This window comes from Eretmochelys imbricata, chromosome 5 (genome assembly GCF_965152235.1).
Source record: "Eretmochelys imbricata isolate rEreImb1 chromosome 5, rEreImb1.hap1, whole genome shotgun sequence".
Classification (NCBI taxonomy): domain Eukaryota; kingdom Metazoa; phylum Chordata; order Testudines; family Cheloniidae; genus Eretmochelys; species Eretmochelys imbricata.
This window is the reverse complement of record NC_135576.1, coordinates 130,206,228-130,226,064: the sequence shown is the minus strand read 5'-3', so window position 1 is coordinate 130,226,064 and position 19,837 is coordinate 130,206,228. Positions and strand designations below refer to the sequence as shown.

Sequence of the window (19,837 nt, the reverse complement as noted above, 5' to 3'; positions counted from 1 at the left end):
CGATTGAATATATATGGTAGTTCTTTTTTGAACCCTGTTATAGTCTTGGTCTTCACAAACTGTAAATTGCCTTGACTGTGTGAACTGCTATTCAAGTATGTCATGCGATGAGAACTCATTTGTCTATCCTTACCCATAGCTGCTGTATCTAAACTATTAACATGATATATATAGGTAATTGTGAATGCTTGTATGACGGAGAGTTTTCAGGCTCATGTCACACAGAAGAGAAAATTCCTGTCACAACCGACTGAGTCTTCTCCTTCTAGTTTGTTGACTTTGATAATCTGAGGGCATTTGATGTACAAACCCTTTCACTGGTTTGCTGGTCAGCTGCACTGCTCTGGGGGGAGTTCACATGCACATTCTTCCCCAGGCCTGCAAATAGGGTATTGACGAGTCAGGGAACAAGGCAAGCGGCAGCAGGCAAGCACGTGCACAGAAAAGATGGGAAAGTGAGTGTGCTCGAGGATGTTTGGTGCTGTAATTCTCTATAAGAGCCTTTTGAATACTGCAGGGGAGCAGAAAAATCCTTAGAACTATAAAGGAGTTTTTACAAAACTATTTCAGACCACACTGTTTAAAAGGTGATCTGTCAGGGACTGGAAAAATACAAAGTGATGTAATTTAAAAAAATTGAAGTGGTCATTGTCCCTTTAAATGTTAATGGGATGTTTTATCTCCAAGTAAGCAAGCATAACATTAGGAAATTATGCAAAGTCATCTGAAATTGCTTTCCCACACCAAAGGTTCAAATAATCAAGACAGGATGTGGTGGAGCATTGTTTCTTCTTTCCAATTAATGAACGTGAGAGGGAGCATATTGGCTGCCAGGCATCTTAAGGGAAGGGACCTGGGAGGGATTCAAGCTCCCTTCTGGGACATCGACATACCACAAGGATCAGAAATTCCATCTATCAGGAGGGTGGTTCTGAAGGGGCCATGCCCTCTGTCATGGGTAACTCTGGTTCACTCAGGGTGAAATATACCCCCTGTCCAAAGGGCTAGGCAAAGCACGTGGCCCTACTTTATGCTTTATTTTGAGGATGGAAGTAGTGCATCAGCCTTGCGCTGGCTCTGTGCATGTTCCCCCTGATATTCCTTTTACATGCTCCAGGGGACAGCTTCATGTATTGGAAGGAGGGAGTGTTGTTTTTACCTATATAGCTACCATTACTGTACTCTGGTTAAATTCCCCTTTGGTTTTCTCAAATATGGTTCTCTCTGCTATGTGTGGAGAAACTGTCTGTACCATTTCTGATTAACAAAACCAAATATGCGTAACTTGGCTAACTGCCATGGTAGGGGACCATAACTGTCAATAACCAGTGCCTAGAGCCTCTTTCAGAGACATTTTAATGAAGTATAAATAAATACACTGAAGGTTGTGAGCAATCAAGGAAGGAAAACCAGCTTGACTTTTATATTATGAACTCATGTTTAACCTGATGTCTGTTATCAACATGATCTCTTTCAGCATTTTGTGTGTCCACTTTAAGTTATGGCAAGCATAGCTACAAGATACAGGTACATGCTTTAATTATTTATATTTTTTAGTGTTGTCTTGTTTATAGATTATTGAGCCAAATTCACTCATCTGTCTGTGTGCACACAGGACAGTTTTTTTTTTCTGTTCAAACAACTATATTGTACTTAAATGAAAAGGGTTCATGATAAATGCCACACAGACACCACCAACAAAGTCTGACAATTGTAATCCTAATACAGTTTGGAGCATCTTACCATATTATACCAGGCACTCACAATAAATTTCTCCTCCATCTCTCTTTGAGTCTTTGTTTTCTCATATTCTTTCTAGGGGGGAAAAAAAAAAAGAAAAAACAAAAAGACCATACATTTAAAGCTGTATGACAAGAATGGATAATATGTATTAGACAGACACTGCCTGAACCCAAAACGCCTGGATTCATAGATTCCAAGGCCAAAAGAGACCATTGTGATAATCTAGTCTGACCTCCTGTGTAACACAGGCCCGAGCACTTCCCCAAAACAATTCCTAGAGCATATCTAGCAAACATGGAAAAAATCTGGAAAACCTAGACCAGCCAAGAGAAAACATACAGATTGTTACCTCTAATGAATGAAACATTCGGTCCCGTTCCTGCAGTTGATTTTTCAGAGCCTGAATCTCAGGAGCTGTGCCCTGGTTTTGTTTAGGATCTAAAGTACGGATAACCTGCAAGATGCAAACACAACAGTTCATTTAAATAAATACCACAAAGTGATCTCACTAAATACATCTAGATAACATAAAAGGCACCAAGCGCCAAAGGATTATAACCATCCAAGATAGGTCTTAAGAAACATTAAAGTCTTTTAAAGTAGGTACTTGTAACTATGTGGGATGGTTTTAAGAAACTTAACACAACACAATGTGAGAAGAACACACTATTCTAAGATGCTGTATCCTTTCATCCAATCACATCCACCCTGCTAGGTCAGTCAGTGGTGGTGAACATCCTGCCACTGCCTGACTTCACCATGTAGGGTGGTGTAAATTGAATCCTATTTAAGAGATGCCATAGCATCTGCTCTCTGCTGTCTCTTAAAGGACTCCATCAAAACAAAAAGCTCGAAGGCTTGATGTCTTGGACTCAAGAATATAGAGTCAGAGAGAACTAGTTCTTCTCCAGCTTCCAGTGTCACAGAGTGAGGGTGAAGGGTATCCGTCCCTGAAGCCATTCTCCTCAGTGCTAAGGGATACATGCAGGAAATACTTCCCTCAACTTTCCACCCTGCACTCAAAGACTCCCTCTCACTGGAAAGAAATGGTGGAAGGTGACCATGACTCAGGGACTTGGAGCACCATTGTCAGTTTCTCCCGGTAGCTCTGCTGCAGCCATTAGCAGGAATCCGAGGGAAGTGCCAGGGAGATGAAGAGTCCCCATTAAGTTTGATGGGTCGATATCGCCCTAGGTTCATATGTGGCACCTACCACAGTAGCATTTGAACACCTATAAAAATTGAACTAAAGCAAGAGAGAGAGTCCAACAAGTGGCCTAGATTTCGAATTCCATCCAAGAAAGTTGCTGGAAACTTTTTAACAGTAAACGTGTGTGTGTGTGCTAGCATGTACACAGCCACTTCACTTCCTCCTCCTGTCTTCTGCCTACTTCAGAACCTTGCATAGGTAATGAGGATGAAGTGATGTCAGACACTGAAATGTCAAACAGAGTATGCTGGAATAAAATCATCATTTCAGTTTTAATAAACCTCCTTTAATAGATGATATTCATGCAAGAGTCCTGAAGGAAATTAACAATGAAGTGGCTGAGTTACTAAGATACTGTGTACTCAGTCATTAAATCTAGCCACTACACTGGGTATAATCACTGTATCCATTTTTTAAAAAGGCACTAGGGAAGGATCATGGAAATATCAGTAAGTCACAAAAAGCATAAATTTGTTGAAAAATAATTAAAGCTAGTGTTATATAAAACTCTTAGATCAACATGCTATGAACAGGACAAATCAGCACAGCTTATGCAAAGCGAAAATCTTGCCCCTCTAACTTGTTAGAATGCTTTGAGAGAGTCAGTAACACAATGGATAAAGAAGAAGTGAAAAATATAATTTATTTGGACTTTCAAAAAGCCTTTGAGATCCTTTACAAGAGGCTATTAAGTCACAAAAGAGGAGAGGTAAACTTCTGTCATGGACTAGAAACTCACGGATGGGTTCTAAATTAATTCTTCTCACTTAGGAAAAAGACATAGGCATCATCACGAACAGCTCAGTGAAAACATCCGTCAGTGGATGCAAAAAAACTAACAAGATGTTAGGGTGTATTCAGAATAGGAAAGAAAATAATAGTGAAAATACCATACTGCCATTATAAAACTGCTGGCATACCCACACCTTCACAAGGGGTGATGGCCGAGAGATTAAAGTGCTCAGTTACAAACCCAAAGGTTGTGGGTTTGAGTTTCGCTTGATCTCACACTGAAGGGCCGCCTCCAATTCACCCAGCTGCAAAATGGGTACTTGATCTCTAGGATTAGGAAAGTAAAAGGCCACAGCAGTCCCTTGTGTACTGTTGGCTATGGAAACTGACATGTCTATAAAACTGTATCAGCCTGATGAGCCATCTGTGGCTTGAGGAAGACTTTGATTTTTTTACGTCAGTTTTGGGCACCCCACCTTGAAAAGGATATAGCAAAATAGAAAAGGGGTAGAAAAGGGAAAAGAAGTGATTAGAAGCATGGAACAGCTTGCATATGTGGCTGTACTAAAAATCCTTCATTTGGAGAAGAGATAAATAAAAGGTGACATAATAAAGGGGTATATAAAAGAATAAATGGCATAGAGAATGGCAGTTGGGTGCTTCTATTTACCCTCTCAAATCAAGAAGGGGAGACCAAAGAAATTAAAACTGACAAATTATTTTTTGACACCATGCATACATAATTAACCCATAGAACTCACTGAGGCAAAGAGCCTAGTAGGATAAGCTATTTCTATGAATATCTCAGTTATAGCTGTCATAATAAACATTAAAAAGGGAAATTAAGCCTTATGCTTCAGACATAAACCAACCCACTAACTGACTAGAGTTGGAAAGAACTTTCCAACTTTATGGAAGAACTATGGAAGAAATTTAAAGAACTTTATGGCCGGCGACCAGCTTGGCTTAACGGTGAAATCCTAGCGGATCTTAAACATAAAAAAGAAGCTTACAAGAAGTGGAAAGTTGGACATATGACCAGGGAAGAGTATAAAAATATTGCTCGGGCATGTAGGAATGAAATCAGGAGGGCCAAATCGCACCTGGAGCTGCAGCTAGCAAGAGATGTCAAGAGTAACAAGAAGGGTTTCTTCAGATATGTTGGCAACAAGAAGAAAGCCAAGGAAAGTGTAGGCCCCTTAATGAATGAGGGAGGCAACCTAGTGACAGAGGATGTGGAAAAAGCTAATGTACTCAATGCTTTTTTTGCCTCTGTCTTCACGAACAAGGTCAGCTCCCAGACTGCTGCGCTGGTCATCACAACATGGGGAATAGATGGCCAGCCCTCTGTGGAGAAAGAGGTGGTTAGGGACTATTTAGAAAAGCTGGACGTGCACAAGTCCATGGGGCCGGACGAGTTGCATCCGAGAGTGCTAAAGGAATTGGCGGCTGTGATTGCAGAGCCATTGGCCATTATCTTTGAAAACTCGTGGCGAACGGGGGAAGTCCCGGATGACTGGAAAAAGGCTAATGTAGTGCCCATCTTTAAAAAAGGGAAGAAGGAGGATCCTGTGAACTACAGGCCAGTCAGCCTCACCTCAGTCCCCGGAAAAATCATGGAGCAGGTCCTCAAAGAATCAATCCTGAAGCACTTACACGAGAGGAAAGTGATCAGGAACAGTCAGCATGGATTCACCAAGGGAAGGTCATGCCTGACTAATCTAATCGCCTTCTATGATGAGATTACTGGTACTGTGGATGAAGGGAAAGCAGTGGATGTATTGTTTCTTGACTTTAGCAAAGCTTTTGACACAGTCTCCCACAGTATTCTTGTCAGCAAGTTAAAGAAGTATGGGCTGGATGAATGGACTATAAGGTGGGTAGAAAGTTGGCTAGATTGTCGGGCTCAACGGGTAGTGATCAATGGCTCCATGTCTAGTTGGCAGCCGGTGTCAAGTGGAGTGCCCCAGGGGTTGGTCCTGGGGCCGGTTTTGTTCAATATCTTCATAAATGATCTGGAGGATGGTGTGGATTGCACTCTCAGCAAATTTGCGGATGATACTAAACTGGGAGGAGTAGTAGATAGGCTGGAGGGCAGGGATAGGATACAGAGGGACCTAGACAAATTGGAGGATTGGGTCAAAAGAAATCTGATGAGGTTCAGTAAGGATAAGTGCAGGGTCCTGCACTTAGGATGGAAGAACCCAATGCACAGCTACAGACTAGGGACCAAATGGCTAGGCAGCAGTTCTGCAGAAAAGGACCTAGGGGTGACAGTGGACGAGAAGCTGGATATGAGTCAGCAATGTGCCCTTGTTGCCAAGAAGGCCAATGGCATTTTGGGATGTATAAGTAGGGGCATAGCGAGCAGATCGAGGGACGTGATCGTCCCCCTCTATTCGACATTGGTGAGGCCTCATCTGGAGTACTGTGTCCAATTTTGGGCCCCACACTACAAGAAAGATGTGGATAAATTGGAGAGAGTCCAGCGAAGGGCAACAAAAATAATTAAGGGGTCTGGAACACATGACTTATGAGGAGAGGCTGAGGAAACTGGGATTGTTTAGTCTGCAGAAGAGAAGAATGAGGGGGGATTTGATAGCTGCTTTCAACTACCTGAGAGGTGGTTCCAGAGAGGATGGTTCTAGACTATTCTCAGTGGTAGAAGAGGACAGGACAAGGAGTAATGGTCTCAAGTTGCAGTGGGGGAGGTTTAGGTTGGATATTAGGAAAAACTTTTTCACTAGGAGGGTGGTGAAACACTGGAATGCGTTACCTAGGGAGGTGGTGGAATCACCTTCCTTAGAAGTTTTTAAGGTCAGGCTTGACAAAGCCCTGGCTGGGATGATTTATTTGGGGATTGGTCCTGCTTTGAGCAGGGGGTTGGACTAGATGACCTCCTGAGGTCCCTTCCAACCCTGATATTCTATGATTCCTCATGAGGCAGGTTATCACAAAATTGTTACCTTACTAGGTGCCACCTGGTGCTGGTCACTGTCAAGGACAGAATACTGGTCTGGGTGAACCACTGGTGTAAATGAATATGGTGCTTCCAATGGGGGGATTGGTGTTTGTATAAAAGACAGATAGGTGAACAGGGGCAGTGGGAAGTTGGTTTTCACAACCATGAATTTGAGGTAGAGGCTTCTGCAGGAAGAGAAACTTAATACTATGTAGCATATTGGTATCAAACTGAAAACTACAACAAAACCCATTAATTAGCTTCCTTTCCTGTGGTGATTAACATTGTTAGATCTGTTTTATTTATTTTCATTACCACAGAGAGGGGGTGAGCAACATAAACCTCAGCTCAGAGCACCATGCACTTACACTCTTGGCCTTTTCCAAGTACTTTTTGTATCGTTCCTCCATTTGCTTCATTTCTTCCTCTTTTTTCCGTAAAGCTTCTTGTAATTCTTCAATTTTGAGTGCTTCATGTAGGGAGAAACGCATTTAAAAAAGTCATATTAAAAATACACACACTTTAATATTGTATGTTTAAATATAAATTAAACCCATAGCTAGCACTTATTTTTTCAGTAAAGGAGAGCACAAGTCAGGATAGCACAATGTTCTACTAATTCAGCAGACAAAGTGGTTAAGTATTCAACAACTCAGAAACACATGTAGGGAGAAACAGTGTGTTCTACTCCACTGTATGCACCAGTTAAATAATTAACCTGTAGACAACGTTACTATTGGAGCATATGGGAAATTAAAGGGATAACTAGTGCCCTTCATTAATGCCACTATTGGCCAACTCACTGTTAATTCATAAAAGTGAGGGTTAGCAATGCAGTACATGTTCCAAAACATTGTGGCAGTATAATTCACCTAAGGCAAATATAAGTTAAAGAAATCTATAGGAGAAAAAACCCCTGTACATATTCCCCCAAAGGTAAACACTGAAGAATTTCACCAAAAATGTGACATAAAAGTAACAAATTATTTTTAACATTTTATAAATAAGTTTTATGGACCAGCAGGACAGTTTCATTGTACAGACACTTGAATGGGTTGATTTATGAGGATATCTAGCCAACAGCATCTGTATAGATTATCGTTCGTCCAAGGACTTGTCTGAAGAGACTGATTTTGTCATCCATGATCAAATGGTGCATGACAAAAGTGTTTGGTTCTTGGAGAATCTCAGATCAGGCATAACTCCTGATAATCTGTTTTGCAATAGCACTTTGTTGTGGCACTCACTCCCATTTATCTTACTTGCAACATCCTCTCCTGGCCTGACACTGAGAACGTGACCGGGAAAAGTAAGATCTACTTTACTGATCATTACTAGAGTCAGAAAGGGATAGTCAGAAAGGTTATATTATCTATTTTAAAAATTTTGCTTCTTACTCTACCCTACAATCCTAGATATTTTCAGTTGTTTCCACTCATGACTGTTAAAAGAACCCAAAAAATTTAATTACAGACACAGTTTTTACTGTGACGCTTCAGAGTAGGATAACTCTTGAAGTACAAAAACTTTAGAAGGTTCTATAAATGGCATTTAGGCCTACCCAAATAAAAGCTTAGGCCAAGATTTTCAAAAGCTGCTAGTGTTTTTGGGTGTTCAATTTAAGACACCTTTATGAAAAAATTCCAAGTACATGCCCTCTAAAAATCAGGCCCCTTTAAGGTGTCAGATACTTTAATATTGAGGTTCAGCGAGTGGGGAAGTTGCTGAATCCCCATATTCTTTATTTCCAGACATTTTATCATTTTTAAGGTGTGGAATTTTTGTGAAGTGTAATATTATTTTGTGCGGTTATTGGACTCCACTGAAAAACATTTTCAACTTTAACTCTTTTTGAGCTAAGTTTTTCTCTTGTATGAATAGACCAAATTTGTAATATTGAACAGCTCCCAGATTGGCTTTTACTCTAGAAAAATCAGAGAAAACTGTTGCTGAAATGGCAGCTTGGCTTTTCTCGGTGAGTTTTCTAATGGAGGAAAACTCACAACTGTTGTTATATCTTGGTTCCAAATCTTCAATAATGTGCATGATGGAGAGGGAGGGAAGGGGCAGCCATTTAAAAATGTCACTTCCTCCTTCAACCCTTTACTGTCATCTGCCACTCACTCCCACTGCCTATTCTCCCCCCCATCCCCACAGATGCATAAGTGTGCCCATCCCCAATCAATGTGCCCTCGCTCAGACAGAGTGGGCATAAGGATTATGTGGGCTGACATCTTACAAAGGCCTGACTAGTCAATACCACATCTTTGAATTATCAGAGTCCCCCAGCCATATGTCTTATATTATAGAAGATAAAAAACTAAGGAACGTGTCCCAGTCAAACTAATGCAGAACAAAATAGTATGTAGATCTTACAGGATCCTTTCATGAATAAAGCCTGTCTGGCACCTTCAGATAGATGCTGGCGTTGTTGTTTGAAAGATGATGGGGCACTTATTTTTTCCCCAACCTATTCAATGTACTGGCGGCACACATTTGCCTTTTTTCTAAAAGCAATACACCATTTAGAGTCCTTTTCAATTGGGCCTTGGTGTATGGCTGTGAAATCCCAAACTGGCCTACTCGTCCAAAGCCACATTCTCATTGACCAACCAGCGTCCAAAGATTTACTCTAATGATTTTTCTGAACCTCCAACTCTGTCAGCACCATTCCAGTCTACTATCTGAACACATGTTGACGCAACATGTAGTACGTATCAGCATATTGTGGGAGAGCTAATAAGCATGGAGGGATTTTTAACGTAACAGATACCAGGGATATGAGCCTATCTCAGATAACAGCAATTTTGGATAACTGAGGTTATGACGACCAATAAAGAACTGTATTAACTTGACATTCCTCTGGGCATCAAGATTTTAGTAAAGTGATCTCTGCTTCCTCTCTATAAACATTAGCAGTATCTTTTGGGTCAGTAAATCTTGATAGTCTCCTCTGCAAGAACTAATATCTGCTTACCATTGTCAGACTTCCCTATAATTCTGTATCAATAAAACACTTAAAAATTTACAATCCATTTTTTTACAACGTTTTACAGTTCCCTGTTAAAGACCCTCCGTACATACAAGCTTTTTAATGTAAAGACTGTGTTCTAATGGAGGAAAACTCACAACTGTTGTTATATCTTGGTTCCAAATCTTCAATAATAGCTCGTTTCCTCTGTATTTCATTGTTAGCCTCATGCAGCTTCTCCCTGTTACAAATTGTGAAAAGATACATTATTGTTCCAACACTCTTCTCCATCTCAAATGAAAATTAAGCAATAAAAAAAATTCCAGGTTCTACAATTCTAGGAAATTATAACAAAGCTGACTTTTGGCTGCGAGGCACTAGGGCATGGTGAGTGATGTCAATGAACAAAGAATGGAACTGTTTAAAAAACAGAAGAAAAAACATTACTGTATATGCACAGTTGTAACATCAGAAAGCTCCATTCTGAGTCCAAAATTCTACAATTACTTTATAATTTACAATAACCTGTACAAAGCCTGCTTGAAATACATGATTTTGACAGCTATGATATTATTAAAGACTGGCTAACCCCCCACAATGCTCCAAATAGAGACTATACACTTCTTGTAAGCCAGTAGGTCATAAAGTGAGGAGGTTACTTACCTGTAACTGGAGGTTCTTCAAGATGTGGGGTCCCTATCTGTATTCCATAAGTGGGTGGCATGCACACCACGCACCGGAGTCCGGATGTATTTCTAGCAGTGTCCATTGACCCACACGTATTTGCAGCCAAAGGTATAAGAGACGCAGATCACACATCCCCTTTTCAGCACCCCCTCTTACGGCTGTGCAGTCCAGTCCGCAGCAGAGGGAACGGACGGCAGGTATTGGAATACAGACAGGGACCACACATCTTGAAGAACCTCCTCCTCTTCTTCTTCGAGCGATGGTCCCTACACTTATTCCATATGTGGGTGAGTAGCAAGCAGCAATCAGTGTGGAGGTGGGTGAGAGGATGCAATGGGAAGTGCAGTCTGCAGTACGGCTTGGCCCGTAGCAGTGTCCGTAGCCGCTGCTTGTGTAATGGCGTAGTACGACGTGAACGAGTGGACAGAGCACCAGCTTGCTGCACGACAGATGTCTTGCCACAAGACGTTTGCATGGCAGGCCAATGTGGCTGTTTGTGCTCATGCACAGTGGCTGTGACTCCATCAGGTGGTGGTATGTTGGATCATACCTAGGATTCGTGGATGCACCTGAAGACCCATTTGATTCATTGGGAGGAGAGGGCTTGGCCCTTGGATCGGTTGGCAACGTCCACAAATAGTTTTGGCAATGAGCGAAAGGAGTAAGTCCTGTGGAGATAGAATGCCACTTACACGGCAGATGTCGAGGGAATGCAGGACCCTGTCCGCGTGGGAGGCATGTGGTTTGGGGCAGAAAACAGGTAGGTGGATGCACTGATTTAGTGGAGTATGCTCTGTCTATCCTTGAGCCCCATCCAAAAATCAAATTGGGGTGCCGGCACTGATCCTGTATGAGGAGATCCCGGAGTGTTTGGAGGCAGAGTGGTGTGTGGATGGAGAGTCTGAGGAGATCCATGAACCAAAACTGATGGGGCCAGAATAGGGTGACGAGTATTACAGTAGTTCGGTTCCAGTGGCTCTTGCGTAACACTTGTGGGAGGAGGGGAATGGGGGGAAAGGCATAGCGGAGGTTGCCTGTCCAGGGGAGGAGAAGAGCGTCGCCCTGCGAGTCCTCTCCCATGGCCCCCCGGCACAATAAAGGGACAGCTTTAAGGTCTCACAAGTGGAAAAGAGGTCCCACCACGGGGTACCCCATTTGTGGAAGTAGTATCTGAGTGTGGCATTATGTAACTCCCACTTGTGGGTTGAAAGAGAGAGAGTCCTGTGTGAAGGAACAGGGGTTGTGACTCAGGCCACACAGTGGTAAGAAGGAACTGAAGACACATTGGCCCGCACACCCTATTATATCCTTGGCTGAGAACACAAGGGGATGCCCTACGCACGTGCGTGTCAACAGATACTGCTAGAAACATTTCTGGATTCAGGCACATGGTGTGCATGCGCATATGCGTATGGAATACACGTAGGGACCACCTCTTGAAGAAGAACTTTAGGTAACAACTGCAGTTCAGAAAAGTGTAAAATTAAGACAAGTGTGTAAATGGTAAAACAAAATGATCAAATTTTTAAGATATTATCTTTTATTCTGTTTGTCGTGTTGTAACCCTGTTGGTTCCAGGATATGGGAGAGACAAGGTAGGTGAGGGTAATATCTTTTATTGGACCAACTTGTGCTTGTGGAAGGTACAAGTTTTTGAGCTACACAGAGCTCTTCTTCTGCTCTGGGGAAGGAAGCAGAGTATCTGAGCTAAATAGAAGTTGAGACGGATTGTTAAAGCAGAAGGGGTAATGCATTTTGGAGGTGCTCACTTGAAATGAAGTAGGCAACTGGGAGTTAGATCGGTTATGCATGAAGGGTAGCAGGCAGTGTGGTGTGTTACAGATTGTTGTAATGACCCATAAAATCACTGTCCCTGTTAAATTCATGGTTTTTGGTGTTCAGCCGAGTTATGATTTTAAGTTCCCAGGCTCAACTTTTGGAGGTGCTGTGCAGGTTTCCTTTGAGGACAAGTACTGAAAGATCAGATACGGAGTGATCACTTTGTGAAAAGTGTACACCCACAGGTATTAGGGTGTTTTTGTTTTTTATCGTTTTTCCTGCGTGAGTCCACTGAAGAGTGTAGTCAACATCTGGTTTCACCCACATACTTACTGAGTATTTGATGCACTGGATGAGGTACACCATCTGTTCTGATAAGCACGTGTAGGATCCATGAATCTTGAAAGCTATGTTATGGTGGGTATGATATCTCTCCTGCTGTGTGTCTGCAAGTTTTGCATCTGTTTTTCTGGCAGGGTCTGGTGCCACTGTTAGTTGGTGTGTCCTGGTCTGTGTGGAGCTGCTTCTGATGATGAGCTTGGCAAGGCTGGGGGTTGTTTGAAGGCCAGAAGAGGGGGTTCAGGAAACATTTCTTTCAAGGTGTGGTCCCTATCAAACATGGGTTGTAAGTGTTTGATGATATCCCGTATGGGTTCCAGTGTGGCGTGGTAGGTGACAACTAGGAATGTGCAGTCAATGTGTTTTTTTTCTGTAATAAAACAGGTTCTCTTGGGGTATTTGGTTGGCCCATTCTCTTCTGTGATCTACTTCTCTGGTGGAGTGTATTTGTTTAGTGAAGGCAGTTTATAGTGTATTTAGGTGTGTAGCTCAGACTCTCTCTTCAAAGTCTGTGGTATATGAATGCCTGGCTGCAGATAACAGATTTTTTGGTATGTCTGGGTGGTTGCTGGATCTGTGGAGGTAAGCATGGTGATCAGCGAATTTCTTGTATATAGTCATTTATAGGGTTCCACTGTTTAAACTAATTGTAGTGTCCAGAAAGTCAAGGGAGTGTTCTAGAGATAGTTTGATGGTTGGGTGGCGGGTGTTGAAGTTGTGGTGGAAATCTATGAGGGAGTTTAGGACTTCTGTCCAGATGATGGAAATATCATTTACGTATAGCAGGTATATCATTGGTTTCATGGTACACTTTTCCAGAAATTCTTCCTCGAAGTGGCCCACAAAGAGGGTGGCATATTAGGAAGCCATTCTAGTACACATGGCTGTTCCCATGGTTTGGCCAAGGTGTTCATTGTTAAATGTGGAATTGTTGCAGGTGAGGATGACATGGATGAGTGTTGCAATGTGTTTTGGGTGGATTTCCAAGCATTGTCTGTATCTGAGTTATGGCAGCGAGGCTGTCATGGCGAGGGATGTTGGTGTATAGGGAGGTGACATCCATGGTGTTCAGGTGGAGGTTGTTAACGTGGAGTTTCTGGAGGCTAAGTTCCCTCTAAGCTGTACGGCCTTGCAGAGGACTATTAAGTGCCACGCAGGTGCTCAAGGCTATGGCGGGGAGAGATGTCTCTCCCCCAGCCCCGGACATGCCGTGGCCAGAGGAGAGGCACCCCTCCCATGACCCAACCCAGCCCAGCACTGAACCTGCGGCAGCCAGGTGAGAGGCGTCCCTCCCCTGGCCTCAACCCAGCCCCAGCTGGGACCTGCCGCAGCTGGGGAAGAGGCACCCCTCCCTCCTCCCTCAATCCAGCCCCAGCTGGGACCTGCCGCAGAAGGGGGAGAGGCACCCTTCCCTCCTCCCCCATCCCAGCCCCGGACCTGCCGCAGCAGGGGGAGAGGCACCTCTCCCCTGGCCCCAACTGAGCCCGCCCCGGACCTGCCGCGGCCGGGGGAGAGGCACCTATCCCCTGGCCCCAGATCCGGAGCTGCTGCAGTGGGTAGAAGCACCTCTCCCCTCCAGCCCAGGTGCTGCTGTGGGGAGAGAGAGCTGGAGGGAAGTCCTCTCTCCACACTGTAGCCCCAGGGCAGCCTGCACCCCAAATCCGTCATCTCCAGCCCTACCCCAGAGCCCACAGCCTCAGGTGGAGCCCTAACCCCCCCCACACCCCAACACTCTGCCCCAGCCCTGAGCCCCCTCCCACACTCCAAACCCCTCAGTCCTACCCCCACCCCATGAATTTTGTTATCTGTACCAATATGGAGGTGATGTTTTAAACATCACCTCCATATTGGTGCATATAACAGAATTCACGCCACACATGCATGGGAAAAATTAGAGGGAACACAGTCTGGAGGATGTCGTTAGTGTCTTGGAGGAAGCTAGCCCTTTGTGTGGTGAGTGGTTTAAGGAAGGTTTCTGAGTCCTGATATTCTTTCCATAAGATTGCCATGGCCAGATACGATGGGTCTAATTGCGTTCCCTTGTTTGTATATCTTTGGAAGCATGCAGAAGGTCCCTGGGGGTGGTTCGTGGTGGATGATGTTGTAGAGTTTTCCTTCGAGTTGCTTGGGAAAGGATTTGATGGTATCTTTAAACTCCTGGGTGAATTGTGATGTGGGGTCTTCTTTCAGCTCCCAGACTACTGCACTGGGCAGCACAGCATGGGGAGGAGGTGACCAGCCCTCTGTGGAGAAAGAAGTGGTTCGGGACTATTTAGAAAAGCTGGACGTGCACAAGTCCATGGGGCGGGATGCGTTGCATCCGAGAGTGCTAAAGGAGTTGGCGGATGCGATTGCAGAATCTTTGGCCATTATCTCTGAAAACTCATGGCGATCGGGGGAGGTCCCGGACAACTGGAAAAAGGCTAATGTAGTGCCCATCTTTAAAAAAGGGAAGGAGGAGGATCCTGGGAACTACAGGCCAGTCAGCCTCACCTCAGTCCCCGGAAAAATCATGGAGCACGTCCTCAAGGAATCAATCCTGAAACACTTACACAAGAGAAAAATGATCAGGAACAGTCAGCATGGATTCACCAAGGGAAGGTCATGCCTGACTAATCTAATCGCCTTCTATGATGAGATTACTGGTTCTGTGGATGAAGGGAAAGCAGTGGACGTGTTGTTCCTTGACTTTAGCAAAGCTTTTGACACAGTCTCCCACAGTATTCTTGCCAGCAAGTTAAAGAAGTATGGGCTGGATGAATGGACTATAAGGTGGATAGAAAGCTGGCTAGATTGTTGGGCTCAACGGGTAGCGATCAATGGCTCCATGTCTAGTTGGCAGCCGGTATCAAGTGGAGTGCCCCAAGGGTCGGTCCTGGGGCCGGTTTTGTTCAATATCTGCACTAATGATCTGGAGGATGGTGTGGATTGCACCCTCAGCAAGTTTGCAGATGACACTAAACTGGGAGGAGAGGTAGATACGCTGGAGGGTAGGGATAGGATACAGAGGGACCTAGACAAATTGGAGGATTGGGCCAAAAGAAATCTGATGAGGTTCAACAAGAACAAGTGCAGAGTCCTGCACTTAGGACGGAAGAATCCAATGCACCACTACAGACTAGGGACCAAATGGCTAGGCAGCAGTTCTGCAGAAAAGGACCTAGGGGTTACAGTGAACGAGAAGCTGGATATGAGTCAACAGTGAGCCCTTGTTGCCAAGAAGGCCAATGGCATTTTGGGATGTATAAGTAGGGGCACTGCCAGCAGAACGAGGGACTTGATCGTTCCCCTCTATTCGACACTGCTGAGGCCTCATCTGGAGTACTGTGTCCAGTTTTGGGCCCCACACTACAAGAAGGATGTGGATAAATTGAAGAGAGTCCAGCGAAGGGCAACAAAAATGATTAGGGTTCTGGAACACATGACTTATGAGAAGCTGAGGGAACTGGGGATGTTTAGTCTACGGAAGAGAAGAATGAGGGGGGATTTGATAGCTGCTTTCAACTACCTGAAAGGGGGTTCCAAAGACGATGGATCTAGACTGTTCTCAGTGGTAGCAGATGACAGAACAAAGAGTAATTGTCTCAAGTTGCAGTGGGGGAGATTTAGGTTGGATATTAGGAAAAACTTTTTCACTAGGAGGGTGGTGAAACACTGGAATGCGTTACCTTAGGAGGTGGTGGAATCACCTTCCTTAGAAGTTTTTAAGGTCAGGACTAGATGACCTCCTGAGGTCCCTTCCAACCCTGATATTCTATGATAGGTTGTGTCAGGGAGTTGTCTGTGTTGATGCCATCATTACAATTAAGAACTACGACAGCACCTGCTTTGTCTGAAGGTTTGATCTGATGGCTGATTTCAGGGACTGTATAACTATCCTCTTGGCGGTAGAGACTGTGGTGGTTATAATGCTGGTTGAGGATTTCAGAGTATGTTTTTTTCCTGAAGTAATCAATGTAATGATCCAATGTGTGGTTTCATCCACGGGGCAGGGGGAGAGTGTTCAGTCAGATTATTCTTTTTTCTTATGACTGTTAGTGGGGCAGTGGGCGATGTCCTTGTTGTGAAAAAATTCCTTGAGGTGGAGTCAGTGGAAGAATTCTTCTAGTTCTCCACGTTAGTAGAGTATCAGGTTCTGTGGTGGGACAGAACATCAGTACCTTGCAGAGTACAGATACTTCAGTTCTCTTTAGGAGTAGTCTTGATAGGTTGATGATGTTGGGGTGTCATGTGGTGTCCCCATACAACAGAATCATAGGACTGGAAGGGACCATGGGACGGAGGAGGGATAGCTCAGTGGTTTGAGCATTGGCCTGCTAATCCCAGGGTTGTGAGTTCAATCCTTGAGGGGTCCATTTAGGGATCTGGGGAAAAAATTGGGGATTGGTCCTGCTTTGAGCAGGGGGTTGGACTAGATGACCTCCTGAGGTCCCTTCCAACCCTGATATTCTATGATTCTATGACCTCAAGAGGTCCAGTTCCCTGCACTCATGGCAAGGCTAAGTATTATCTAGACCACTCCTCACAGGTATTTGTCTAACCTGCTCTTTAAAATCTCCAATGATGGAGATTTGTCCTCCCTAGGCAATTTATTCCAGTGCTTAACCACCCTGACAGTTAGGAAGTTTTTCCTAACATCCAACCTAAACCTCCCTTCCTGCAATTTAAGCCCATTGCTTTTTGTCCTATGATGGGTAATAGTGTCTTGGTTTCTCCGAGAGGTGGTGTTCTGTTGGTCGTGAGCTGACGTAGTTGGTTCCACTTTCTGTTTTTGTGTTGGATGTCTGTCATCAGGTTTTTTGATAGGTTTCAGAGTAACAGCCGTGTTAGTCTGTATTCGCAAAAAGACCTAGAATCCTATTTTCGACGTCTCCGACTCAAGGAATATTTCCAAAATACCTCTGAACAACATACTAATCCACAGAGGTCTCCCTACCAACACTACAGAAAGAAGGATTCTAGGTGGACTCCTCCTGAAGGTCGAAACAGCAGACTGGACTTCTACATAGAGTGCTTCCGCCGACATGCACGGGCTGAAATTGTGGAAAAGCAGCATCACTTGCCCCATAACTTCAGCCATGCGGAACGCAATGCCATCCACAGCCTCAGAAACAACTCTGACATCATAATCAAAAAGGCTGACAAAGGAGGTGCTGTTGTCATCATGAATAGGTCGGAATATGAACAAGAGGCTGCTCGGCAGCTCTCCAACACGAGTTTCTACAAGCCATTACCCTATGATCCCACTGAGAGTTACCAAAAGCAACTACAGCATTTGCTCAAGAAACTTCCTGAAAAAGCACAAGATCAAATCTGCACAGACACACCCCTGGAACCCCGACCTGGGATATTCTATCTACTACCCAAGATCCATAAACCTGGAAATCCTGGGCGCCCCATCATCTCAGGCATTGGCACCCTGACAGCAGGATTGTCTGGCTATGTAGACTCCCTCCTCAGGCCCTATGCTACCAGCACTCCCAGCTACCTTCGAGACACCACTGACTTCCTGAGGAAACTTCAATCCATCGGTGATCTTCCTGATAACACCATCCTGGCCACTATGGATGTAGAAGCCCTCTACACCAACATTCCACACAAAGATGGACTACAAGCCGTCAGGAACACTATCCCCGATAATGTCACGGCTAACCTGGTGGCTGAACTTTGTGACTTTGTCCTTACCCATAACTATTTCACATTTGGGGACAATGTATACCTTCAGATCAGCGGCACTGCTATGGGTACCCGCATGGCCCCACAGTATGCCAACATTTTTATGGCTGATTTAGAACAACACTTCCTCAGCTCTCGTCCCCTAAAGCCCCTACTCTACTTGCACTATATTGATGACATCTTCATCATCTGGACCCATGGAAAAGAAGCCCTTGAAGAATTCCACCATGATTTCAACAATTTCCATCCCACCACCAACCTCAGCCTGGTCCAGTCCACACAAGAGATCCACTTCCTGGACACTACAGTGCTAATAAACAATGGTCACATAAACACCACCCTATACCGGAAACCTACTGACCGCTATTCCTACCTGCATGCCTCCAGCTTTCACCCTGACCACACCACACGATCCATCGTCTACAGCCAAGCTCTGCGATACAACCACATTTGCTCCAACCCCTCAGACAGAGACAAACACCTACAAGATCTCTGTCAAGCTTTCTTACAACTACAATACCCACCTGCGGAAGTAAAGAAACAGATTGATAGAGCCAGAAGAGTTCCCAGAAGTTACCTACTACAGGAGAGGCCTAACAAAGAAAATAACAGAACTCCACTAGCCGTCACCTTCAGCCCCCAACTAAAACCCCTCCAACGCATTATTAAGGATCTACAACCTATCCTAAAGGATGACCCAACACTCTCACAAATCTTGGGAGACAGGCCAGTCCTTGCCTACAGACAGCCCCCCAACCTGAAGCAAATACTCACCAACAACCACATACCACACAACAGAACCACTAACCCAGGAACTTATCCTTGCAACAAAGCCCGTTGCCAATTGTGCCCACATATCTATTCAGGGGACACCATCACAGGGCCTAATAACATCAGCCACACTATCAGAGGCTCGTTCACCTGCACATCCACCAATGTGATTTATGCCATCATGTGCCAGCAATGCCCCTCTGCCATGTACATTGGTCAAACTGGACAGTCTCTACGTAAAAGAATAAATGGACACAAATCAGATGTCAAGAATTATAACATTCATAAACCAGTCGGAGAACACTTCAATCTCTCTGGTCACGCAATCACAGACATGAAGGTCGCTATCTTAAAACAAAGAAACTTCAAATCCAGACTCCAGCGAGAAACTGCTGAATTGGAATTCATTTGCAAATTGGATACTATTAATTTAGGCTTAAATAGAGACTGGGAGTGGCTAAGTCATTATGCAAGGTAGCCTATTTCCTCTTGTTTTTTCCTACCCCCCCCCCCCCCCCAGATGTTCTGGTTTAACTTGGTTTTAAACTTGGAGAGTGGTCAGTTTGGATGAGCTATTACCAGCAGGAGAGTGAGTCTGTGTGTGTATGGGGGTGGGTTTTTGGAGGGGGGTGAGGGAGTGAGAGAACCTGGATTTGTGCAGGAAATGGCCTAACTTCATTATCATGCACATTGTGTAAAGAGTTGTCACTTTGGATGGGCTATCACCAGCAGGAGAGTGAATTTGTGTGGGGGGGTGGAGGGTGAGAAAACCTGGATTTGTGCTGGAAATGGCCTAACCTGATGCTCACTTTAGATAAGCTATTACCAGCAGGACAGTGGGGTGGGAGGAGGTATTGTTTCATATTCTCTGTGTATATATAAAGTCTGCTGCAGTTTCCACGGTATACATCTGATGAAGTGAGCTGTAGCTCACGAAAGCTCATGCTCAAATAAATTGGTTAGTCTC

General features: G+C 44.3%; 1 protein-coding gene across 6 annotated transcripts in view; it reads right to left on the bottom strand.

The window, feature by feature from the left end:
- HOOK3 (hook microtubule tethering protein 3) overlaps nt 1–19,837 on the bottom strand; it is a 145,005-nt gene that overhangs the window by 18,646 nt on the left and 106,522 nt on the right. For all 6 annotated transcript variants that reach the window (XM_077817915.1, XM_077817914.1, XM_077817916.1 and 3 more), the window contains 4 exons: nt 9,777–9,859; nt 7,016–7,116; nt 2,093–2,197; nt 1,744–1,815 (listed from right to left, as the gene is read on the bottom strand). In XM_077817915.1, the coding sequence (XP_077674041.1) occupies nt 1,744–1,815; nt 2,093–2,197; nt 7,016–7,116; nt 9,777–9,859 (361 nt within the window). The remainder of the gene's footprint in view (nt 1–1,743; nt 1,816–2,092; nt 2,198–7,015; nt 7,117–9,776; nt 9,860–19,837) is intronic.